The sequence below is a fragment of the Balaenoptera physalus genome (assembly GCF_965194825.1).
Source record: "Balaenoptera physalus genome assembly, chromosome: 2".
Classification (NCBI taxonomy): domain Eukaryota; kingdom Metazoa; phylum Chordata; class Mammalia; order Artiodactyla; family Balaenopteridae; genus Balaenoptera; species Balaenoptera physalus.
Genome location: NC_138883.1, coordinates 12230007 through 12256394, shown reverse-complemented (window position 1 = coordinate 12256394; position 26388 = coordinate 12230007). Strand labels below are relative to the sequence as shown.

The 26388-nt window shown below is 49.4% G+C and overlaps 1 protein-coding gene across 3 annotated transcripts in view; it reads left to right on the top strand.

Annotated features, from left to right (window-relative positions):
- The first annotated feature begins 327 nt into the window (after nt 1–327).
- The window catches only part of SLC24A4 (solute carrier family 24 member 4), a 172238-nt gene continuing 146177 nt past the window's right edge, over nt 328–26388 (top strand). For 2 of the 3 annotated variants that reach the window (XM_082451331.1, XM_082451330.1), the window contains exons 1-2: nt 328–1097; nt 3162–3272. In XM_082451331.1, coding sequence (XP_082307457.1) covers nt 968–1097; nt 3162–3272 — 241 coding nt within the window. In that variant the 5' untranslated portion in view covers nt 328–967. Of the gene's footprint in view, nt 1098–1125; nt 1334–3161; nt 3273–26388 lie in introns of those variants that run through there. The other variant, XM_082451332.1, reaches the window with a different exon arrangement.

The following is a 26388-nucleotide window of genomic DNA, read 5'->3' as shown; positions in this document are numbered from 1 at the left end:
GTGGGGGCCTCGGGTCGCCTCGGGGGTCGTGCAGAGCCCGGACTAGAGCGATCGCTCTACAGAAACCCTTGTTCCCAGAGTCCCTGTGGTGCCATAACCCGTTCCTCTCTGCAGCAGCCTCGGAGGGTTAGAGAAGGGCTTGTTTCGGCTCCACAGGGGCTGGGGGAGAGAAAAAGGGAGAAGGAGGGTGATTGTGTGGGTCAGTAGTTGAGCCTCAGGGGGAAAGGGAGGAGCGCCCGGGCGAGTGCGCCCTAGGGGAGGAGTACACGTGCTGGGGGGGGGGGCGGTGGTGAGAGGCGGGCAGGAGGGGAGGAGAAGGGAGGCGTGAGCTGCGGGCGGGAGGCGCCAGGGCTTCGCAGACGCAGACGCCGGCAGCCGGAGAGAAAGTTCCCGGGGAGAGCTCGCCCCCGGAGGGCCGTCGTCGAGGCTGCTCGCGGCGAGGGTTGCAGGTCCCGCGCGTCCCGCCTGCCTCCGCCTCTGAGCGCCCTGGGCCGCCGGGGCTCGGCTCGCCGGGAAGCCGGGGAGCATCGCTGGCCGGCGGCCGCCGCCAAACTTGGAGGGGGAGGGTGCTGCGAGTGCGAGCGGCGGCGCGGGGCGCGGGGGCACACTGAGTGCTACCGGGGCTGCGGCCGGGCGAGGGCGCCGAGGCCGAGCGGGCAGGTAAGGCGCACCAGCGCCAGGACTGCGCCAGCCCTGCGAGCCAGGGCCGCCAGCGCCAGCGTGCCGGCGTCGCCTCCTCGCCGCGGAGCCACGGTGAGCGGAGCGCGCACGCCGCGCGCCCGCACCTCCTCGCTCCCCTCTGGGCTTCCCCGCCGAGCTCGCCCGCGGGCCATGAAGCTTTGGCCCGTAGCCCCTCGCCTCTGAGCCTCGCGTCGCCCGCTCCAGCCCACGCCGCTCCGCCACAGATAGCACTCCGGCCAGTGGGGCTCCCCATCCTCTGCCAGAGACGGCAGCCAGGCGCTCCGGGATGGCGCTCCGCGGCCCCCCGCGGCCGCGCAAAGTTCGCAGGAGACGAGAGATGCTGCTGCAGCAAGTTGGCTTCGTGTGCGCGATTTTGGCCCTGGTGTGCTGCGCGTCTGGCCTCTTTGGCAGCTGGGGTAGGTACTGGTGCGGGCCTGCCCCGGGAGTTGGGGGGCTTGCGCTGGAAAGCCGCGGGACAGCTCCGAGAGGTCTTCCCTTCCTTCCCAGTCAGGTTGGCCCCAAGGGTTCATCCAGTCCCTTCCCCACCAGGCAGGTAGAGCGCACCCAGGAGGGCTGATACCGACGCTCTGAGCTGTGGTTCCTGTTCCCCTGAGCTGCGCGCGGCCCCTGGGGGCTCAGAACGCGGCTGCAGGTCTGTGTTACTAAGGCGAAAGCCTGAACCACTGGCCCCCTCGGCGCCAGAGTTCTGTCCCTGGGGTGCCCAGGGAGTGTGGGCAGCGCAGCGGCGGGATCCAGGTGTGGATTCTCTTGGCCTGGGGCGGACGAGACTAAGTGGACCAATTTCCAATTTTACGGAGCGGAGAAGGTTGTTCTCTGCGTCCCTCGAAAACCCAGATTCTGAGGCTGGGAACTGAGTCTCAGCTCTCCCCTCGCCTCTGCCAAAGGGGCGCCCTGGGTGTCCTGACGCGTCTTCTCCAAACCCTAAAAATGTTGGGGGCAGTCTGTCCCCTCGGGAGGTTGCTGCTGTGTTTCAGCATCACTTCTCAACTCCTCTTAATCCCCACGGTACCAGAACGCTTGTGCCTGGAACCACTATCCACACTCCTTCATCCAAGGAGAGACTGAGGGATTTGGGAGTTGCTTAGGATATACAAATTTAAGATGGAGAGAAAAAGAAACTTGCAAAAAATATGTTTAGGGAAGGGAGTGGGGGATGTGAGCCTAGGTGGAAGCTTCAGAAGACATTCAGGTGGCTAACATTCCCATTTTTAGTTGGACGCTGTGGACCTTCTAGTATTTTTTTTTTAGTGTTCTATTTTAATTTTTAATGTCCTCTAGAAACTATTTTAAAGAATTTTTAATTGAAGTATAGTTGATTTATAATGTGTTAGTTTCAGCTGTACAGCAAAGTGATTCAGTTATACCTATATGTGTGTGTATATACGTATGTATATGTGCTTTTTTCCCGATTGCTGTCTAACATTTTAAAAAATGAAAGAAATGGCATGATTTAGCAACCTGGACATGGGGAATAAAGCAGGTGGTCCCTTCTTGAGCAGTTAGGGACAATTTAGAGAGGTTCATATTGATAAAAATCAGGTGGAACTTGATTTAACTCTTTAATACTGCCTTTCAAAACCCAAACTTTGTGATTTGAGGATAAAAGATCAAAAACTGGCCCTGTCCAACAGAAATCCAGAAAGGTTATTTGAACACCTTAGTACCTGGTGCTTTGCAATTGGGCAAGTTGGTGTGTGTTCTCCCTCAATTACAAGAAATAACAAAATACCTAGAGGCTCCTAGATGTCAGCATTATAGAAGAGGTATTATTATCCAGCTGAAGCAGTATGCACATCAGGAGAGGTAAATGAATACTTTAAATGTCTTAAGGTGAGAATCCTTTTTATTTGCTGGCCTTTAGGAGTTTAACTGCGCTTGGTTATCGGCATCCATACCAGTGATCTCCCTTGTTACTCAGTGTGGCCCTTGGACCAACAGAATCAGTGTCACCTGGGAGCTTGTTAGTGTAGAATCTTGGGTCGTGGGCCAGACCTACTGAATCAGAATCTGCATTTTAACAAGGTTCCCAGGTGATTTGTGTGCACATTCAAGGGTGAGAAGCCATGGGCCAGACCCCATCAACTTTCTCCACCTGTTTGCTGACTTTATCCTTCAGGGCAGGAACGCCTGAGCATGTTTACTGGCTAAGAACTTCATGGTCACCTATCTAAACCCTTTGTTGCACCTGTGAAGGGCTGAGACTGGAGCAATCTTGGCCAAGGTCAGATCACATGCTGACCAATCTGGGACTAGAAACAATGAACTCGATCTAGGAAGCAGATTACTGTAGGTGAGCAGGTGATATTGTGCTTCCAGTCATTGTATCACTCCCTACAGATGGCTCTCAATAATCAAACAGGGCTGTTGCTGACATAGCTAGATACAGGCGTGTAAGGCCATTGTGAGAGCGCAGGCGCCATGTTGATCTAATGGTGTTTGTGACTTATTTTCCAATCCAGGGCACAAAACAGCTTCTGCTAGCAAACGTGTTTTGCCAGACACATGGAGAAGTAGAAGGCTGATGGCACCAGTGAATGGGACCCAGACAGCTAAGAACTGCACAGATCCGGGTAAGAGAGCGATTCTTCCCCTGAGGCATTTGGCGGGATCTGGAGATGGTGCGTATGCGGACGATTATAGCCAGAGCCGAGAAAAGGTGGTTTTGTGACCCTGAGTAGGAAAGGGTAGCTATAAGGTGTTGAAAGGTAACGTACAGATGTTAATCAGTCGTGCTGCTAAGCAACTCCAGTACTTTCTTTATCCAACAACTGAAAAGATCACATTTCAGAGAATTTTAAATTCTCATTTTTAAATTCTCATTTTTAAATTTAAGTTCTCATTTTTTGTTCTCACAATGCTCCTAAAGGCTCAGTGTTCCGCCCCAGCTCCCACAATTTTGTTTGCCTGGGTGTCTTCGTTTTCTTTCCCTTTTGCTCTCTGTGTCCATCTGATGGAGCTTCAGGGACACAAACCCAGCTGCTCTGGCAGAGGGCACTTTGGGATGACTTACCAGGGTCATACCACCCAGGGTCGCCGCAGAGGTGGGACACGCTGGGTTGCTGGGGCCCCTTCTCTGGAAGAGGAGTTCCAGGTAGCATTGCAGCCTGGTAGATGGGTTCTGCTCGCCCTGGGAGGTGGTTCGATGTGCCTCTTCAGACTTCTCCAGGCGATCAGAGGCTGTAGGGACCCAGTGATGACATCTCGTCTGTTCTCCTGCCAGATGCAGGCTTTGCTTAAATGGGTGGAGATTTCTTCTCAGAACCTGTACGGGCCAGCGAATGGAAGCTGCCCGGGCCTCAGACAGGCCAGTCCTAGGTTTTAGCTCTGGCTCCCAAACTTTGTTTGGGTCTTTGGGTCTTTGTGTGAAGGACTCAGTGAGATGATGCATTCAAAAGCTCTTTGGGAACTATGAGGTTTTATTTTCTTATTTTTTTTTAATTGAAGTATAGTTAATTTACAGTGTTGTGTTTCAAGTGTATAGCAGAGTGATTCAGTTATACATATATATCCTTTTTCAGATTCTTTTCCATTATAGGTTATTACAAGATACTGAGTATAGTTCCCTGTGCTATACAGTACGTCCTTGTTGTTTACCTATTTTATGTACAGTAATGTGTGTATGTTAATCCCAGACTCCTAATTTACCCCCACCCTGCTATCCCCCTTGGTAACCGTAAGTTTGTTTTCTATGTCTGTGAGTCTATTTCTGTTTTGTAAATAAGTTCATTTGTATCATTTTTTAAGATTCCACGTATAAGTGATACCACATGATATTTGTCTTTGTCTGACTTACTTCACTTAATATGATAATCTCTAGGTCCATCCATGTTGCTGCAAATGGCGTTATTTGGTTCTTTTTTATGGCTGAGTAATACTCCATTGTGTATGTATACCACATCTTCTTTATCCATTTACCTGTTGGTAGACCTTTAGGTTGCTTTCATGTCTTGGCTATTGTAAATAGTGCTGCTGTGAACATTGGGGTGCGTGTATCATTTCGAATTATGATTTTCTCCAGATATATGCCCAGGAGTGGGATTGCAGGATCATGTGGTAGCTCTATTTTTTGTTTTTTTAAGGAACCTCCATATTGTTCTCCATAGTGGCTGCACCAATTTACATTCCCACCAACAGTGTAGGAGGGTTCCTTTTTCTCCAGACCCTATGAGGTTTTACTATAGATGGGTACCACTTGGCTTTTCCACCAAATTGCCGGGCAAGTCAATCTTTTTAGGTGTCTGTTTTCTTACCTCTAATATGGGCAGAATAGTACTTGGCCTCCTACTCCAGGGTTGTTGGAAGAATCTGGTAAGGCTCTGTATGGGGCTGTGTGCAAAAGGAACTAGAAACCCAGGCCAAAAGACCAGGTTAGGATGGCAGTCTTCCCATGTCTTATTTTCATAGGCAGGTCTTATCTGCATTTTAAAGGTCAGAAAACACCTAGGGAGGAGACACGAGTCACTCAAAGTCATGAACCTTACAGGCGGGGAAGCTGGCACTAGAACCTAGGCCTAGGGGTCTGAAATGTTTGGTTAGTTCCATGCACTGAAGAAGACCGGGGCCTTCCCTCAGAGCCTGTTTTCTACACCATCAACTTCCCTCCCCTCAAGATGCCGTGTGAGAAGTCCATTTGGGACACGGAGGCTTTGGTAAACCTCTCAGCGGTTCATCCTCTGCTTGATGGGGCTGCGACTGGGTGAGCTTGCAGGGAAGCAGCTGGGATTCCCCTTAAACTCCCATCTATCTCGGTGACCCAGTGGGCAGTGGTGCCCGTCCTGTCATTTCACCTCCCCCAGCACGTTCTTCCATCAGCCAGAGGTGGCCGGCGCATGTGCAGGACTAAGCCATGAACATGTGTAAGGCCAGGAACTATGGGTCCATCCACTCTCTAGGCACCTGAGAGGCTAAAATTAGCACCATCCATGAAAGGAAGGCTTAGCTACTCTGGGTGAAGAATCAGGGTGAGTGCATTTTTGACTGGTTTCTAGCTCATTGATGGCCTCATCGTGGGCTGGCTGTGTCCTCCTCCTGTGGCTCCTGTCCCATCTAGTCTGGGCACATTGGCTTAGATGGGGCCCCGTTCTTAGGAGAGAGTCTCCTATGCCCCACTGTTGCCCCCGTCTCTTCAGTATACTGTCTGATCAGAAATGATTCCACTAACTACGGAGCAGTCAGTCCTATTTGGCAGGAAGGACTGGACTTTTGTCCGCCTTGTGGAGAGGGAAGCAGGGAAACCGCAAAATGTTTAGCAGTAAGTAAGATTTGGATTATGCTTTGTGTTGACTGATTCTGGGATAGCGTCCTCCACATAGAAAGGACTCAGTAAATATTGGTCAAGTGATGGAATGAAAGGGCATTTTCGAATATTAAACACTTTAATTCTTAGTGTTTATGCAAAGATGAGGACCACGAGGCTCAGAAGTTCAGTGACTTCCCAAGATCTCTTGGCTGGCAGGAGCATCCCTTGGTCATCTGACTCTGGATCTCATGACCTCCCTGCTCCATCGCACCTGCCCCCGCTCTCCTCCCAGCCCAGGCGGGGCTGAAGCCTGACTCCCCTTCCAGCCTCCTCGGCCCTGGACCACGAGACTATCCAGTCTCCTTTCCATTTCACAAGTGTGTAGCACACACCTGCTGTTGTGTGTCCAGCCCTGCAGTGGGCACTTGGTGGGGAGTAGAAGCAAGTATAAGAGGCCGCCCTTGTCATCAAGTAGCTCACAATCGAGTAGAGAGGACAGAGTCCTGACACAGGAGGACTGCAGAGGTCCCCCAGGCAGCAGCCCCACGGGGCTCGGAGGGCAGTGAGTGACTCCGATGCGGATCTGTGGAGTCCTAGCGTCTAGATGAGGCAGGCCTCTGCTGCAGTGACAGAAAACCTCCCCAAGTTGGGTTTAGCGAAAAAGGGAATTTATTGGCTTAGTCACTGAAAGCGTGAGGTCAAAGGTGAAGTGTTGAGACTCAGTTTCTGTCTCTGGGCTCAGGTGTCAGCCAGTGTTGGGGGGTGGTGACCACAGCTCTGGCTTTATGTCCTCCCAGACCCAAAAATGCTGGGAGAGAGCGCTGGTGGCTGAGGCGGTTCTGCAGGAGCCCCGAGGTTCTGGTGGCTTGGCTTGAGTCACATGACTCAAGTCACGTGACTCTAAGCCAGTTGCTTGGCCAGGGGAGTGTTGGGTCTGGACCGGCTTAGACGTGAGTCACAGTCTCTGCCTCTGGAGGGAGGGGACTGAAGCATCCTCCTCCAGCCCCGAACTCTGCCTGGGAGTCAGCTGGGGATGGGCAGTTTCAGGAGGTGGCCCTCAATGTTTTATAACCATCCTGTTCTGGGGCTGCTGCTGTGACCAAGGTGGACCAGAGCTCCCTTCCCGTTAGAGTGTCAGGGGGGTGACAGGGCGGCAGCCAATGGCTGCCGTCTTTCCTGCAGTTACAGGAGTCACCCATAAAGAACCCCAAGGTTCTTACATCCCCCGAAGCTTCTGCTCTGCGTCCCTCTCCACCAGCTAGAGGGCCCCCATCCTGATCTACCAGATGAGGTCTTTCAGGGATGTGAGAAGATGGGGCTTGAAGAATTTCCTGCTGTGTCAGCTCCCAGAGCTGAAGCATCGCCCACAGTAGGTGTTCAACAAACGTTAGTTCACGTTTCCACAAGAACCTCCAGGGAGGGACCCTGTCTTATTTTCTGTCCCCTCTGAGTGCTCCTATTCGCCTGTCAGAGAAGTATTTAGCTTCGTTTCCTAAAAACACAAATGGGACCCTGCTCTAGTCATCCCTTGAGACTTGAGGTGGAAAGTGGGCTCTTTGCTCAGCCTGGGGTCATTTCTCCAGATCTTGGTGGTGTTTCCATCTCATTATTTGTGCTTCAGTGTAAGTGCCCCCCTGACCCCATCATGTTACCCTATGTTATTTTTATGACATGTATCTCCATCTAAAATAATTTACTTATTCATCATCTGTCTCCCCTTGAGGGCTACCTTGCTCACTGCCCTATGCCCAGAAGAGTGATTCTTAATCCTGGCCACACGTTCAAATCACTGAAGCACTTTTGAAATGCCCAGGACCCAACCCTGGAGTGTCTGATTGCCTTTGTCTGGGGTTGGGGCCTAGAAATCAGTACTTGCTCAGAGCTCCCCAGCCGCTTCCAAGTTGAAGCCAGGGTTGATGCCCGCTGGGCTGGAGCCCTGCTGCTCAGCATGGCTGGCATCACCTGGGAGCTTGTTAGGAATGCAGAGTCTCAGGCCCCAGACCTACTGCGGGATCAGAATCTGCATCCTAATGAGATCCCCGGGACGGTTCCCATGCCCACCAAAGGCTGGGAAGCACTGGGCTAGAACACTGCCTGACACTTGGTAGGCTTTCAGTAAGTATTTGAATGTTGAATGAAGGCTAACACTTAGTTTAACATAGTGATTTTCCTGAAAACCAGTTTGGTTTCTTTTTTTAAATGTAGGGAAGCTAAAAAAAAAAAAAAAAAAAAGACTTTTCCATAGCCTTCAGTGGTCAAAATTGGAGTTTGGTTTTTGTTTTATTTTTCTATTTTATCTTCCTCCAGAGGCAGTGGGTCCCTCCCTACAAAATGCATGAAATAGGAACGAGGGGCAGTGACTTTGAACCCTGTGGGAACTGTCTTAGTTCAGGCTGCCAGAACAAAAAATAACAGACCGGGTGGCTTAAACAGCAGACATTTATTTCTCACAGTTCTGGAGGCTGGGAAGCCCAAGGTCAAGGTGTTGGCTAGCTCCATTCTTGGCTTGCAGACGGCTGCCTTCTTGCTGTGTGCCCACGTGGTGGAGAGAGAACAGGAGCTCTGGTTTCTCTCCCTCTTCTTATAAGGGTGCTAATCCTGTCTTAGGGACTCCACCCTCATAACCTCAAATAAACCTAAAGACCCCACCTCCAAACAGCATCACATTAGGGGGTTAGGGCTTCAACATAGGAATTTCAGAGAGACACAAACCTTCAGTCCATATCAGGACCCAAAGGGTTTCCACACGTTTCTCGGTGGTGACACTTGGAGTGTTTGAAGACAGTTGTGGGTGGAACCGGTGATTCTCACCCCTAGCCTGCAGGTGAGAAACACCTGGGAGGCTCTGAAAGATACAGATGCCTGAGCCTGGCTCTGACCTGTGAGGTCCGAACCAGTGCTGGACACATTCTGCGGCTGACTTTTGGAGCTTCTGGGAACCTTGCTCTTCCCCTGCCCCCCGTCTTCTAAGATGAGCTTCTTCTTGTGATTGTCACCTCCCACTGGCCTTTCCTGATCACCCAACCCAAAGTAGCCTTCTGTGTCACTGGTTCTCTTGGTTTAGGTTTTAACAGGCACTAAACTTATCCATTGTTATATTGTTTGTTTGCCTCCCTCAACTAGGATATAAAAGGCGAGCCTCGTTTGCTTTTTAAAACCATAATAGTGCTTCAGTGTTTCCTTTTGTAAAATGAGGGTGGTAAGGGGGGTGATAATTGCATTTATTTCATAGGGTTGTTAGAATTAAATGAGTTAATACCCATCAAGCACTTAAACGCATACATGTTCACACATTCGCTCCTTTCATTATTATTATTTTTATCTGCTTAGCCCAGAGATGACACAGTGCCCATGTATTGTAGGTACTAGAAAACTTTGTCAATTGAATTTTATGAGGACAAGTAAACATCTTGACACACATTGTTTGTCTTCTCTTCTGTGAATACATTTCTTGTTTTTTGTTTTTTGGTTTTTTTTTTTTAACCTTTTTGGAGATTTGGGATGCTGGAAGATGGCATACCTTGCAGAACTTGCCTCTGAATAGAAAAACTGATTTTTGTCTCTTGACAGTTAGGTGGTGTTTTACCTTTTGGCTTCTTAGCTGGGGTGGGAATGCCTTCCCCCATTCTTACACTGTCTTTTCCTGCACATTTGAGATTGAGTCAGTGGTCCTGCCTCTACCATGTCACCCCATTCATTTAGGTGCCCAGCATCCTGTGCCTCATGTTTGAAAAGGGAGAGAGGAGCTTGGTTCCCGGAGCTTGGTTCCCTCCATTGATATTGGAGGAATTTGCTTTGTCATGTTTGGTTTTGCTCCTTTTCAAATATGACTTTTGAAAGGCCTGGTGGCTATGTGTCTTCGCTTGAGCTGCCATAACAAAACACCATAGACTGGGTGGCATAAAACAGAAATGTATTTTCTCACAGTTCTGGAGGCTGGAAGTCCGAGATCAGGGTGCCAGTAGGATCAGGCTCTGGTGAGGACTGTCTTACCGGCTTGTGTGTGTCCTTACGTGGCAGGAGAGAGTGAGTGAGAATAAGCTTCTGCTGGCCCTTCTTATAAGGCCACTAACTCCATCAGGCCCAAAGCTCGCCTTCATGACCCCATCTAACCCGAGTGACTTCCCAGAGGCCCCATGTCCAACAGCATTACTTTGGGGGGTTAGTGCTTCAACATAGGAATTTTGTGGTGATGCATTCAGTCCATAATAGTGTCCACAGAGGGAAGGCTGGGGGCAAGGAGGGCTGACAGAGAGGTGCTTGAGAGGCATCTGAAGTTGAAGGTGGTTTCTAGATTTTCAGGAGAGCAGAGGTGTGGGATCACGTGCTAGGTGGAGGCTTTTTTGTGGTCAGCCTGGCTCTGATCTACTTTTCCTTTTTGTTCCATGCCAAGGCTGAGCCACAGACCATAGGGAGAGGAGACGGGGTGGTGGAGGCTAGTGCGGGTGTGGGAGCCTGCACACAGGAGCCAGCGTTGAGGCTGGGCTGGGAAGACATGAGATCGCTGGGCAGGTGCCCGCTGCAGTGGGTCTCTGTAGGCGCCCCTGTGCGGGGAGCAGAGGTGCAGAAGGCACGAGAAAGCAAGAGTAGGAGGAGGGGACCCAGAGCTGCAAAAAGTACATCAGGCCGTGTGGGCGTGGAGGTGAGGTGGTACCGGCGATGACGTGACGTGTCTGGATTCTGAACGAACGTCTGTTCAGAGGCTGCTTCAAGGCACACATCCCAAGTCTGAAAGTTGTTATGTAAAAGCAAGCGCGGCGTTGGAAAAGCAAGAATTGAACTTATCCCTGTGGGCAGGGAGATCACAGCTGAGTTACTGTGCCAGACGACAGAGCTGGAGTGCCAGCGGGGAGGGGCTTTCCTGGGCAGGGCAACCTCCAGAGCAGCCAGGTGGCTCCTTGGGGCAAGTGTCACCGTCCACCTTGGAACAGCGATAGGCTGGCAGAGCCACAAACCTGATCGCAAGTACAGGCCGAGGAAGACAGCACCCTGTGATCAGTGTGATCACTCTTGGCTTTTTCGGGGTGGTGGGAGTGGGCATGTTAATACAGGGGGTCAGGTGGCTTGGGGGCCAAAGGTCTGGGTTCTAGTATTGGCTCTGCCAGGATCCTGCTTGGCATTTGGGGTCGATCTTTCCCCCCTCCCTCCCTTCCCTGCACCCCCTCTCCCTCCCCACTCTCTCTCTCTCTCACAAATACCTCCCAAAACGAGATTACATAGGATAAGTACAAAGACTTCTGGCAGCCAGGCAATGCCCTGTCTCAGTGTGTACGAGCTCTTTCCTTCTTGGCGATGGCAGCTTGTCATGGGGAAGGCAGATGTGTGGAATTGTGTCCCAGCTCACCGTTACTGGCCGGCCACGTGACCTATAGCGAGTTATATAATCTCTCTAAGCCTCAGGTTTTCCCTTTTGTAAAATGAGGATAGCAGCATTTCCTACCTGTCTCATAGGGCTGCTGCAAACCTTAAATCCCATGATGAATTGAAGTACTTAAGGGTACCCATCACATCATTGTAATCATGGCTAAGACCAGCGTACTATAGGCAGGTGCTGTTCTAGGTGCTTTCCGTGTATTAACTTACTTGCTCCTCATAACAACCCTTTGGGTAGGTGCTATTAGTGTCCTCGTTTTGCAGATAAGGAAAAGGAGACTCAGAGAGGTTAAGTAACCAGTCCAAGGTCACCCAGCCAGCAAGAAGAGACAGGTGTATGGTAGAGGCAGGGAGAGAGAGATTTAACAGATTTTATTTTTAGAGTAGTTATAGGTTTACAGAAAAATTGAGGGGAAAATAGATTTCCTGTATTACTTCCCCTCTTCCCATCTTCCCCTGTTAATACCTTGCATTCCTGTGGTACATTTGTTGCAGTTGATGAGCCAATACTGACACATTATTATTAACCAAAGTCCATAGTTTACATCAGGATTCACTCTTTGTGTTGTACATTCTGAGTTTTGATAGATGTATAATGACATGTATCCACTGTAACAATATCATACAGAACAGTTTCACTGCCCTAAACATCTGTGGAGCCAAGGTTTTTAATTTGGATGGTGTGAATCGTGCGCCTACATCCTTATCCATAACTACGAATAAACAGGGTAGAAAAAGACAATTTAGAGATGAGGACTTGCGTTGCAATTCCAGACTCCATCACTGTCTGGGTGCCCCCTGAGGAACAGGGAAGGCCTATCCATTGTAAGAGCAAACACCTGTGTGGGCACCACTTCTTGGTGTGTTTCTAATACCGATTTGTTTGCCATCAAAAGTTTTGTTGTTGTTGGTTTTTTTTTCCTTCCTTTTTGCCTTATCCAAACTATCGGGGCCATCTGCTAGCAATCTCGCCTCCTTGCCGGGCCATCTGACTTCCAGATTCTCCGCTCTTGACGCCATGCGGGCCTCCCTCAATCCAGAGAGCACCCACTCGGCTTCCTCTTGAACTCTGAGGATCGTTCCTCCTGAGTTAAGAATGGAAATCATTAAGCGTTGCCATGTGTTGCCTTGGGTAGAAGAGATCTAGCCGTTCAACTCAACAGCAAAGTCAAATGCTTGAAAAGCGTTTTTTTTTTTTTTTTTTAATTAAACATTGTCCATTATGAAGAGGCCATTGGAGCATAGCATTTTACTAAAAAAGAAGAAAAGTAAGTGTGCTGGAATAATTTACGGTTTCTCCTGGAAGGACAGTGGATGTCCCCCCTTGGGAAAGGAACAGAAGGTCACTGTGTGGCCAAGCAGCAAAGGAGCTCTCTGCCCAGTGGCTTGTCCCCTTGCACATGGGAAAGTGCCACCAGTTTCTAGGTCCACAGCTCCCTTTGCTAAGTCAGCACAGGACGGGGCTCCAGCTCTGGGTCTCATGTAATTGCGTGAGAAATTAATTGCAATGTGCATTTCTCGACTGTCTACACAGCCTGTACTGTACTAGGCTCTGAAGCTGGAAGGGACCCAGTCTCGCTGTCAGAGAGTGTGCACTGCGCAGGGGAGACGGGGGCTTAAATAACAGAGCCCCCTATGGCAGATACCTCCAGAGGAAAGAGCACGGTGGTTCAGGGCAAGGGTGCCCTCCCAGGAGGAGGTGACATCTGAGCCCACCCTGCAAGGGTAGGAGGTGGCAGTGGAAGGACATTCTAAAGCAGAGGGCTCAGTGCTTAGGAAAGTGCTGCCTGAGAAGTCGCAGCAGCATGTCCTACCTGAGCAGTGCTTACTAGCAACCACGCATCGTGCTCATGGGCTGTCCGAGGGGAGAGAGAAAACAAACACTTCCTAAGATTACCATGCACAATAGTTAAGTAATTAGGCTTTGGGGATTTAGCATGGAGTCAGTGCTCAACCAGGGCTAGGCTGAATCAGATTACTTTTTTTTTTTTTAAAGCAGACGGAGGTAGGGCTGGGCAGCATGCCGGGGCTGTCCAGGATGAAGTTGGTAAACTGGCTTACAATGCCCCTGCCCCAAGCCACAATTAAGGCAGTCTCCCCAATTCACAGGTTGTGCTGGGCCCAGAGCAGGTTGTAGTTAAACTAATAGAAATATTTGCTAGTCTTTCTGCGCTAGGCTGTGAGCTCCTTGAGAACACAGCTGTGTCCCCTGCGTCTTTGGCTCTAGGACTGAGGCCGGAGTCAGGCATAAACTCAGCTTGCAGCAAATAGTGACTGGATGGACAGAGGCCCTCGTTCTACCCGTCAGGGAGCTGCGGCCCCCGAAAGCAGCTGCTGTCTCCCTGTCTGTCCCCCCCTAGCCTGCTGATGCTTGGGGACAGATCCAGACACCCAGCCAGGAGGAATTAAGAGTTAAGAGCTCAAGGGTTAATAACATGGACTCTGGAGTCAAACTGCCTGGTTTCCAATCCTGCCTCTGTCCTTAGTAGTTACGTGACCTTGAACTAGTTACTTTATCTTCTAACCTCAGGGAAGGGCAAGGGTTTGTTTCGTTCACTGATACATCCCAAACTCTGGAACAGCACCGTGTGTGTGTGTGTGTGTGTGTGTGTGTGTGTGTGTGTGTGTGTGTAGAAGCCCATACAGCACCTTCCTCACGGGGTTGTATGTGCTAAGTGTGTTAATCTATATAATGGGTTTACAAGAGGGCCTGGCACAGAGCAAGCACTATACAAACATTTGCTGCTGAAATTACTTGCAAAAGATAACTCGAATTGAACATAATTTTATAGGATAAATTTTTAGAACTGAAAGATTTGAGGGTGAATTTTGTAAAGGCGGCATTTGTTTTATTTCGAGTAAAAACATTAAATTGACATCTGGACTTATGTTTGCTTGTTACTCTCTTTGAGGACAAGAAGCTGTTGATTCTTTGAAGGGCTGATGCTGAGACGGCGTAGACCGTGCAGGCCGCAGTGGACCCCTGTGTGTGTTCCACATCTGGTCCTTTCTGTTGGTGAAGGGGGACCTGATGAATGAGATCTGGAATTTGGAGACCAGAGTTTGCGTTCCGGCCCTGACACAACCTGTGCATGAGTCACTTTGACTATTACAGCCTTAGTTTCCTGTCTGTGAAATGGGCATAATGATGATGCAATTTTCCTAAGACTTTTTAGGATCAAGTGCTGTGCAAACATTATTCCTGTTGTTTGCATAACTATAGTAGATGCTTAACCCTTCGAAGACCATTCCTTCCTAGTGAAATAGAGAAAATCAGTTATTTGGGGCTTTTCAGAATTGACTCGTAAAACCGCAAATAGGATTTGGTGCAAGCATTGCGCATGGCCCGCGTGCAGCAAAGCCCCCATCGGTGCAGTGTCTGGCTAGAAAAGAAAGACATAGGAGGTCTTTTAGAACATCCTTTCAGATACCAGCTTTTATGACCCCCTCATCAGTTGATCTCATTTCACACTATAAATGTCTGACATTTGATTCCATTATACATGCCAAGTTCAGGGACCAGCCTTTTAGCTGGGCTGATCCCACACCAGCTGGTTCAGCTCTGTGCCTAAGATCTGTGTTTATTAAAACAGTCACATGGATGAAAAAAATTACTTAGGAGGCCTTCTGTGGGCAGTTTCTCGGAGCTCAGGTAGGAAACCATTCTTGGGTTTGATATTTGGCTAGACGAGCATTCATGGAGCGACAGTGTCTGCTGAGCCCGTGGGGAAATGAAAACTGACCTAGATGTGGACACTGCCTCCAGGGAGCTTCCATTCCAGTTGAGAGGAACAAACTGCAAAACTGACCTGTAATACGAGGGGGAATATGAAGTGTTCCAATCCTGGGGGTAAGGACAGAGGAAGCACAGCTCAGTCCTAAATGTCAGGATCAAGAGCATCACATCAAAGGGGGCCCCGGGGACGGGCCTTACACACATTCCCTTGCTGAGCCTCGCAGCAGTCCTGGGAGGGCAGCTGGCAGGTATTATTGTTGTTGTTATTATATCCAGTTTACAAAAGATACAGGGAAGGCACAGAGAGCTTAAATAGTTTGCCTAAGTTCTCCTAGCTCGGAATTGGCAGAGGGGGGATTGGAACTCAGGCCGCCTGTCCCCATAGCCTGTGTTCTTTGGGGAAGATGATGAAGGGTCCCCTGGCTAAGGGACAGTTAGGTCCCAGATAAGCTCAGGGCATAAGGTGTATGGGCGGGTGTGGGAGGCTAGTCACCCTGTAACAAGCATGTTGGACTAAGAGCCTTAGACCCCCGAAGGCCTTTGTACCCTACCCTGTAAGCAGTGGGGGCCACTGACGGTTTCTGAGCAGCTCTGTGCTTTAGGAAGATGACTCAGCCGGCAACATGGGGGATAACTTCAATCAAGGTAATATGTGAACGTTCTTCGCATCAAGCCTAAGGAGATTTTTAGGGAGAAAACAAAGTGAAGACAGAACAGTAGGAGCTATTGCAAAGAGATTTAGGCAAAAGTGATTGTCTTGTGCAGGTTGTAGAGGAATAGACGGAGAGAGGCAGCTTCTGCAGGTCTTGGCAGATGTGGGAGGTAGGAGTTGTCACTCTGATCACAGATGCAGATAAGTGGTCCCAACACCACCATTTTCCAAGACGGGGGTGTGGGAAGCACTCCTTCCTTCTTTAGACTTGGACCCCTCTGCAGGGACCCTTGCCCAGGACCTTGTACCGAGCACAGTGGCTGGTTTCTCTCCTCTCTTTCATACTCTGAAGTACGCATCTGACAGACACTCATTGGCCCTCTGTGGGTGGGGCCCTGGTCGGTGCTGGGATACAGAGAGAAGTCCCTGTTCTCAGCCCACAGGTGTCATCGCCTTGTGTGACCTGGAATGACACTCTAATGCCCAGCATGGCTGGAAGACATCACGCACCGTGCAGCGTTTGAGATGTGCTCTGACACAAGTGGGTATTTGCTGGGCAGATGGGAGTGTGTGACATTCCTGGTGCTAGGCACGGTGATTGCAGAGATAGGGTGGTAAGAGAGGACCCGGCCGGATCAGGGATGAGAGTGGCGTTTTCAGCTGGCTTTGGGTTCAAGTCCTTGGGTGGGCGTGGTGGGCCCTGTGGCTGCATGGCACCAAGCCCGAGGGGCGCTGCTTCTCCATCTGGCTCGTGTAGGGTGGCAGATGCAGTTCTCGGCCTCAGGGAGCCCAGACGAGAGGCGAGGAAGCACAGATCACCGCGATCCTGTGCTCCTTCTGCACGTTGCCTCTGTGTCGGGTCGCCCGGTTTATGACACGTTTTATATCAGCAGAGCTTAAGCCCCACGGGATTTTGCAGAGGCTTTTGCTGTAAGTGACACATAGGCATTTAAACAAAACCCATAGGGAAGAGTTTCTGAAATGTAGAGCATTGGACAGACTTAGCAAAGGGAAGACTGTGGCCCTTTTTCTGGGGGACAGCCGATACTCAGAGCCTCACCTGCCCCTCTTCTGCTTCTCTTCGCCCACTCCGACTATTCAAAGGGGCAGCTGAGTGCCCGTCCTGAAAGGATTCGTGTCATCACGTGGGCGCTTGGTAGAGTGGCAGCAGCCCAGCCTCCCTTTGTCGCCTGGTGGCCTTTGTGTCTTACCTTATTTGGAGATGAACATTCCAGGACAGGGACCATTAACGTGCCATGTGAAATGCCCTCTGTGCTGATGAGCTGCCTCAGGGTGGCCGAGGACCTTGCCTGACCCGCACGGTGAGGACAGCGCACTGGGTGGGGGCCCGGGATGCAGGACCGAACTTGCAGGACATGGATCGGAGCCAGGGACGGGAGTCCCACTGTGGAAAGGCTGGCCTGCAGTCTGGAGGAAACCCATTACCAGAAAGAAGTGGAGCCTCGTTGGAGACCCGCAGGAGTGTCGATAAAGGTGATTAATGGAGTAGATAGAATGACTTAGAAGCAGAGATTAGAGCAGCTAAGTAGCTCTGGTTTATTACGCCTCTGCCAAAGCGGGCTGTGTGGAGAAGGGGCACTTGACACTGTTTTGCAGTGATTCACCTGGTTGCAGGAGGCCGCACCTGGGGAATACTGAGACCAGGAGGGGAAGAGCCAGGGGCAGCTCCCCTCCCCTAAGTGCCTCTTAAAGGAAACCTTGGCTCCTCAAACAGCCTCCCCAGGAAGGTGGAGGGAAGCCCCATCACCTGGGCTATTTAAATTAGATGGGGCAGCGCGCTGGCGGGTTTATAAGAGAACTGGCTGCGGAATGGACTGGCCGTGCTCTCGCATCTTTTCTGTAATTTCTGGGTAATTCTTCTGTGGGCCTCGGAGGGGGAGCCCTTGAAACAATCACTTTGAAATCTCTTTGATCATTTAAACCTTGCTTGTTTTCCCTTAGCTGGCGAAAATTCCAATGTAGCATGGTGTGACAAGTATCTAAATGACTTGCGGGCTTTGGGTGACCCATATGCATTCAGAGGAAGAAAGAAAGAAGAGGGGGATTGGTATCTAATTTGCAGACCACAGGCACGGGGCAGGGGTTGCTGCTGCTTCCACCGCCCCCAAGCTCACAATGAATACTTAGAATCGCACAATGAAGTCAGAGGGCCCCCAACAGATCACGGGGGGGCAGGGGGAGGAGGCACGTGTTGAAGCTCAGAGCCGTGCCTCTCCATCTTTAATGTGCCCACGGTCACCTGGGGACTTGGTTAAAATGCAGACGCAGGAGGTCTGGGGGAGGCTGAGGTTCTGGGGTGATATCAGCGCTGCTTCTTTGGAGTAGTGAGAGTAGAGTCTGCCTGTTCTACGTTTGGGTCCCAGCTCTGCCAGCGAGCTGAGCAGCCTTGGGCAAGTTACTTGGTCTGAGCCTCAGTTTCCCCATCAGTGAAATGGGGGCTATCTTGCTTACCCAGCAGGGGTCTTAGTAGAATTCAGCGAGATCACGGCTGTCAGCTGCTTTGCTTAGCGCCGTGACCAATACATAGCCAGAGTTTGGATATGGAAAGTTGTGCTTAGAGCTTGGTCCGACATTCTCCAAGCTGCTCCGAGGACCCCCGGTCCCTCACGGTGGTCTTGCCCCTCTTCCCATCTCTTGCTCAAAAAAGCGTTCGTGATTGGATAACTTTGGGGAAGACTTGTAAAGTCTGCCTCTAGTGGAGACCGATTGGGTCACAACAGCATCTTCAAGGTTCTGAGATATTCTGCAGTAAAGAAATATTTAAACTTAAAAATTTGTATCATGGGAAAAGACATAACATAAAAGTTACCATTTTAACCATTTTAAAGTGCAAGGTTTAGTGGCATTAGGTGCAATCCACATTCTCGTGCAGCTGTCACCGCCATCCCCCTCCAGAGCTTTCTGTTCATCCCCAACTGAAACTCCACACCCGTGAACCAGTGATGACTCGTTCCCCTCCCCCAGCCCCTGGCGACCTCCATTCTACTTTCTGAGTTTGACTACTGTAGATACCTCATATAAGTGGAATCATACAGTATTTTCCTTCTGTGTCTGGCTTATTTCACTTAGCATAATGTCCTCAAGGTTCGTCCATATTGTAGTGTGTGTCAGAATTTCCTTCCTTTTCAAGACTGAGTAATATTCCATTGTGTGTATAAACCACATTTTGTTTATCTATTCATCCATCATTGGACACTTGGTTGTTTCCACCTTAGACTATGGTGAATAATGTTGCTATGAACACGGATATACAAGTATCTGAGTTTTACACTTTTTTCAACCTAGTATTTCCCCAATATTGGTGGGGAGGTGTGTGGGTGGAAAAATGCTGAACAGTCCAACCCACTCTCCCCAACCCTGTATAGTACAGCCCCAGTGGGACTCCCAGGTCTGTCCCTGAGGTCCTCAACCCTGACTGTGTTTTAGACTCACCCAGGGAGCTTTAAAAAAATACCCATGCCTGGGCTCCACCCTGGACCAGTTAAATGAGGATCTTTAAGGTTGGGACCTGGCCAGAGGTATTTTCAAAGCTCCCGGGTGACATTAATGAGTAGCTGGGGGTGGGGGGACTTGCAGAGGTTGACACACAGTGGTGGTGCAGGGCGGGGGTGAGAACTGAGGCGCATCAAGTCCCAGGATGTCACGGGCTGTAGCCGCTCCACGAGTCTCCATCACCCAGATCGAGCTCCTGCCCTGGAGCTCCTGCCATGGGTGCCTGAGAGCAAGGGCAGCCCTTGTGTTTGGCAGCCCCTTGGGCTCCCATAAGTCCAGACCATATTGAAAAACGTCTGTTGTCCATCTCCGCTAGGGAGACCCTGTCCTCAGTGGGAGAACCCAGATGGAGGCAAGCCCATGCCTGCATGAAATCACTGAGGCTGCCATTTAGTGCCGCAGTGTGGACCTGCCTCAGCGTGGTGTGCAGAGCTGAATGCAGATGAGGCGAAGCATTGCTGATTTTGAGGACACTTTTTGTTTACAGAGGGCAGTAGGAGCACCACCGTTCAAATATTTCTCAACTGGGAAGATCACTGTTGACCCTTCTTGTCACTTTGAGATTGAGAGATTGAGTTTCTGGCCTTCATGCTGTCAGCCAGATGGCCTGGGTTGGTACACACCGCCCCTCCCTGAGACACGGATTTGCCTCAGCAGGACTTGACCTTGGGAGCCACGGTGTAGTGGTCTGCCATCCCTGTTTAATTTCCAGGAACTGGCAATCTTGACTGCCCAATCTCACTTTGGTCTGATGTGTCATAGTGTGGAGGAAAGACTTAAAGGCATTTAAATTATTTTTTCATAGCATAGCATGGGCCCAGGAGAACAAGCCAAAAGCCTGTTTTTACTCCAAGTTAAGCCTTCCAGCTCGGTCCTCTCTTTCCAGGAGTGTATGATCCTGGGATCTTTTGTAAGGAGATCCTCAACCCCATAGAGATCACAGCAGCGTTTTGCCCGGTCCTGCCGGGCAATACACCTGGGAGGCTGGGGCGAGGTGAGCTCCAGGGGGTCCGCTCCTTTCCTGCGCTCGGGAACACAGTTTACAGGAGCAGAGCTGGTGAACCCATGGTAACCAAGCCCACACATTCACTTCAGACCTAATAACCAGTCCCCAGCCAAGCTGCAGAGCCTGGGGACAAGAAAATCCCCTTCTGATTCGGCACACCTGACCATGGTGTCATGGGGGCGGTGGACCGTCCCCCTTACTCTTTCCAGTTGGGGAGAGTGGTACCCTTGGTTTGAACAAACTGGCAGAAATATCCTCAAGCTGTTTTACTCCATAGAGATATATGATATGAAAGAAATGATTAAAAAAACAAAAACCCTCACAACAATAAGGAGTGATTTTGACTCTTGACCCTGTCCTCCTTTTAGGGAGTCTTTATGGCTTTTTAATGACCCAGGTCTCCATCCACTATGCAGGCGGAGGATAAAGGCTGTTTCTGCCTTTCTGTGTACCAGGCTCCTCCACGCCCATCTTCGTGCAGACGTTCCTTTGAATTGGTTGTGAAAATCCATCACGAAGACTAGACCACGAAGCAGGGGTATTTGCCATTCTGGGTTTGAGAGGCAGCCTAGGATCCTGTGTGGGTGAGTTGGTCTGGGACTTCTGTGAGCTGCAGGCATTAGAGATTGATCATCTGGCAACTGGCTTTGCTGGCTGTTGAACGCACGTCCCTGCTCAGCTCACCCCATTCGCGGTGCAGCTGCCTGTCTGGTTCATCTGTCTTAGAAGTCCGCGATTTCCCTTTCTGCCGCTTCCGTTTTCATATAACCCAGTGTCAATATAGCAACAAGCGGCAGGGGCAACCCTGAAACTACTTAGTAGACCCGGTCCCTCATGGTTTGCTTGATATGGTTCGTTACGGCCCATCTGTTCGTTCACCTCTTTTCTCTCCCTTAACTGCATCTTGGGAGTTGTCTTTTGGATGCAATCTGGGTCTTAAATTGTAGTACCCTGTCGTCTCTTTCCAGGAGTAGTTGGCTCCTGGAAAGAAGTAAGTTTGCAGACTTATCAGAAATTCACCATCACTCTCCATTTGATTGAATAATCTTTATTTTGAGTTTAGCTAGTCCCTGAGGCCAGATTTTTCCCGCTAGCTTCTCAGGCCGACTGGGTTCCCCGCTCACACCTCTCCTGCCGCCTCTGGGCTTGAAGTGTGCTCAGGCGATGTGCTCACTCATTTATTTACTCATTTACCCAAGAAATGCAAGAGCCGCTGATGCGGGAATCACCTTGGCACGTGTAGATGAATCGAACAGGGCTCACCGTAACGTACAGTGCGGGAGGGAAGAGGAATCATGAATCCAGATGTTAGCACGTCATGATGAGGAAAGGGACTGCTTCTGCAAAAAAAAAAAAAAAAAAAAATCCCAAAAGTCAAATGGAAATCTAGCTCTTTATTCCAAAAACTCATTCTCACATGAAATAAGCATTGCTTAAATGCCCACCCTATGATGCAGAATACCATAGGCAGATAACTAAATACCAATACCAATAACTAAGATACTCTCTGGGGAGAGAGGGACATTCAGATCTACATACCTTCAGAGGCAGACGAAGCCATGTGAAGGCCCAGAGAAGCAAGAGGTTTTTCCTTGTGGGCCTTCATGGAGGAGCTGGCCTTAAAGGTGGCGTGGACAACTTTTGACCCCGCGGATGGAGGGAACTACATGGACCCGGGCCCTGAGGTAGGACTTTCTGTGATGATTTGTGTTATTGTCTGCACTTACTTACTTCCAGACCTTCCCGTATGGGGGGGGATGTGACTTGTGTTATAGGGTATTCAATCCATTGACATTGGACATGGACATGAAGCTTGCTTTGGCCAGTGGCACATGAGCAGATACGACTTATACTGTCTGAACAGAAGCATTAAAAGCCATGGTGTGTTTCTGCCAGCTCTTGCTCTTTTCCCTTTCCCACGAAGATGGCATGTTCTGGATGGGGCTTATCCTGCCTAGATTCTAGAATGGCAAGACAGGAGAAGCCAACCCATGATTGCCAGTATATGATGCAGATAAGAAATAAATGTGTGTTGTATGCCACTGGTGTTTGGGGGTTGTTTCTTACCACATCATAACAGTCATCTAATGAAAGTTGACTGATACAGTCTCAGTCGTAGAATGGTGTGGTTTGCTCACATGTAGTGTAAAACAAGGGGGAGATTTGGGGAAGAGAGATTGTCCTAGAATCAGATGACAGTAGGTTTCTGTTGTCCAGCTAAGGAGTTTGGATTTCTTACAGAGGCAGTGGGAGTTGGGAAAGGCTTCTGAGCCAAGGATTGATGTGATGAGGCACGTGCTTTGGGAAGATGACTCCAACCTCAGGACAGAAGATGGAACTGGTTCTGGGGAGATGTTTGGGGTTGTTTGCGGTCCAGGCAGAAGGAGAAGAGGGCAGGGACAGTGGAGTAGAGACAGGATCCAATTTCAGAGACTAGGTCATTGTCAGATTAACATAGACCTGGCAGCCGCCTGAAGGTGAGGGAGGCAGAGAGGCACAGGGGCCAGGTTCTTGCTGGTGGGGGGGCTTTGTCTTGGTGGACCCTCCACAAGCTGTGGGAAGAGCTGACCTCATGTGCGCCATCTGGCCAGCTCACCAAGTGTCTGAGCACTGCCTGTTTCCAAGATGCTGCATTTTGCCGTGTCAAGACGAGCGGTCTGGGGAGACATGCCAGGTATTGGGTGGACTTCAAGTTCACTCCCGGCTTTAGAACTTCCTAAAATTCTGCTGCTGCACAAACCATTGTACAAACAGGGTAGAGGTGTGATGGGGCCTGACTAAGGAGACAGATGGAACGCCTGGGGGGATGGGGTCCAGTCGAGGTGCACTGTATCCCAGAGCAGAATGCAGGGTGACCCCATGAGGGACTCGGGCATTTGGCCTGCCCCACTCATTGATCAGTGTGTAGTTGTCCCCCTGTATCCACAGGGGATTGGTTCCAGAACCTTCAGGGATACCAAAACCCCAGGATGCTCAACTCCCTTATGTAAAATGGAGCAGTAGTCGGCCCTCCTTCTCCACAGGCTCTGCATCTGTGGATTCGGCCAACTGTGGTTCGAATCTTGATAGGTGGTTGGTTGAATCTGGGGATTCGGAGCCCACAGACATGGTGTGCCGACTGTAGTAGCATCACGCCTTCATTAATCACTCATTCAGCAAAGTGGTTGAAGTACCAACTCTGAAGCGGGACTGTGTAGGTTTGCGTCCTGGCTCTGCCATTTACTAGCAGTGACGTTGGGCAGGTTACTTATTAACCCTTCTGTGCCTCAGTTTCCCCGTCCGCAGAATGGTGATGACACCCCTGAGGTGAGGTGTCTTAGTGAGGGTTCAATACATTACCATAAGTATAGCACTTAGAGGAGGATTTGATGATACACAGTAAGGGCTGTTGCAGTTGGGGGAGGGCAGTATTTATTGAGCACCTACTAGGTGCCAGGTACTGTTCTAGGCACTGGGGATACAGCAATAAACAGAGTCCCTGCCCTCGCGGAGTTTATTTTAGTGGAGAAGACGACAGCACATAAATTTGCAAATAAGTAGATGTATAATGTCAGGTGATAAATAGCACGAGGAAAAATAAATCGGGATAAGGAGATAGTGACCAGGATGGGTTTGGGGATCTAAAATAGGGTTTTCAGGAAGGCCTCTTAGTGGACGGGACCTGAATGTGGCAAGGGAGGGTGTCTGGCTATATCTGCTAGGGGAAAGGGGAGTTGTGTGTCAAGAGAACAGGAAGTGCAAAGGCCCTGAGGAGGCTGTTTCCAGAACAGCAAGGGGGCTGTGTGGCCAGAATGTAGTTTGCTCGTTGAAATACTTCCATTTCTTTCTTAAGGAAATTGAAGCTTTCTGCTTCTATTACAAGTTCAGATTTTATAGCAAATGGGATAGAGAGTAGTGCAGGAATATGGAACCCTGTTGTTCTCAAGCCTTTTTTTAAAAAATTTAATTGTATTTATTTTTTTATATAGTAGGTTCTTGTTAGTCATCCATTTTATACACATCAGTGTATACATGTCAATCCCAATCTCCCAATTCATCACACACACACACACACCCCACTTTCCCCCCTTGGTGTCCATATGTTTGTTCTCTACATCTGTGTCTCAACTTATGCCCTGCAAACCAGTTCATCTGTACCATTTTTCTAGGTTCCACATATATTCGTTAATATACGATATTTGTTTTTCTCTTTCTGACTTCACTCTGTATGACAGTCTCTAGATCCATCCACATCTCTACAAATGACCCAATTTCGTTCCTTTTTATGGCTGAGTAATATTCCATTGTATATATGTACCACATCTTCTTTATCCATTTGTCTGTCAATGGGCATTTAGGTTGTCTCAAGCCTTAAATTGTCTTTTGGAGCCTCAGTTTTTCCATCTGTAAAATAGGGGTGGTCTTCCTTACCCCTCGGGATGGGTGTGGGGAATACATGAGGTCATGTGTCCTTAATCTCTGCACCCACAAAGCGTTCGGTAAACATTAATTATTAGAAGCCTTGGAGGAGAGTGATCTGAAGGCAAGGATGGCAGTGTGTCTCCAAGATAACATGTTGTGTTCGAATCTGAGGTCATAAGGGAGTGATGGATCATTATTGTAACCATCTAAAGGGCCTTATATCCAAGCTGTCATTTATATTGCAGTAATAGCTACTTGCAGTGGTGATTTTACTTGCTAGAGGGGAAAATGGCCATGACATCTGTGAAATGGCATTGAACTAGGGCTGTGGTTCTTAACTTTGGTTGCTCATTAGACTCACCTGGGGAGATTTAAAAACTCCTGATGCTGAGGCCACATCTCAGACAAATTAAGTCGGAATCTCTAGGTGTGGACCAGTCTGCAGTAGCTTTTAAAGCTCTCCTGGTGATGCAAATGTGCAACCATGGTTTAAAACCACTGAGCTGGGTTGGGTGGGGGCGGTCTCTTGCTCTGAAAGATTCTGCAGGGAGATTTGGGGGCGTATGTGGCAGATCCATGATCATTGCCACTGTGATATGCGACTGGGGCAGGGGGTGGTGCTGACGTTAAGAATGACCTCAAGAGTCAGGGTTCCACTAAGCTACTTCCTCTGTAGCGTAAGCTACTTCCATTGCCAGAATGGTTCATTACGCAGCTGGACATAGCTTTAGTTTTAAACTTCTAAGAAAAGTGTCATTAAAATGAGTGCTTTACAGTGGACTCTGTGCTTACTAAAAGGAGTGCGGGCTCTTCAGTAGGTTCTGATATCAGTCTCCTGTTTCTTCCTCCTGGGGAGTTAGTGACCACCCTTAGCCAGTGTGGTGATGGGAATTAATGTGATGCATCCTTGATTCCATTCAGTGTCCCACAGTGGGCTCATTCCACCTGGTTTGTGTTGGGATGCACCAAATCTTTCAAGGAGCCAAAGGCACCAGCAGCCTGGTATGTCTCTTTGTGGGGTAAGACAACACTAATGGCAAAAGGCAGAGTCAGGAAAACTGAAGCTTCAAGGTAAAGTAGCAGCCAGGAAAAGATGAGGCGTCTCATTAGATAGTGAAATTCTCATTGTTTATGTTGTTTCCCTTTTTGGCTGCCAGGGAGCCGAAAGTTGTTTTATGTTCATTTGCCTTAGATTCCCTTAGATTTTATTTAAAAATTGTAATTCTCTAGTCCCTCTTTACCATTACTTCTCCACACTGCTACTCGACTTTCAGCTTTTTACTCTGATCTTGGTCTTTTTTTTTGAAGTATTTGGGTTATAAAAATACTTTTAAAGAAAATAATTTAAGTGCTAGACATTTTGGACATCACCCTGTGCCTCGATATCTGATTGGAAAAGAGTTGTTCTTATCATGTTCAAAGGAGTTGTTGGGATGTTAGAGCTTCTTTTGCAACCCTGACATCTTCACAGATGAGGACCCAGGCCCAGGGAGAGGAAAGACTTGCTCAGGAGGTAAGACGATGTGATGGGACGAACCGGGCACTCAGCACAGGAGTCTGGGTCCTAGCTTCTCCATTTACTAGATATGTGAACTCAGGCAGGTTTTAACCTCTTTGAGCTCTCAAATTCCTTATTTATGAGGTGGAGACCATCCTAGCTTTGCAGGTTTGTTGTGGGGATTTGGATGAGTTAAGGTGTACAAAGCACTTGGCAGGGTGCCCGGCTCTTAGAAACAGACACAGTAGCATTTTTATCAGATTATTGC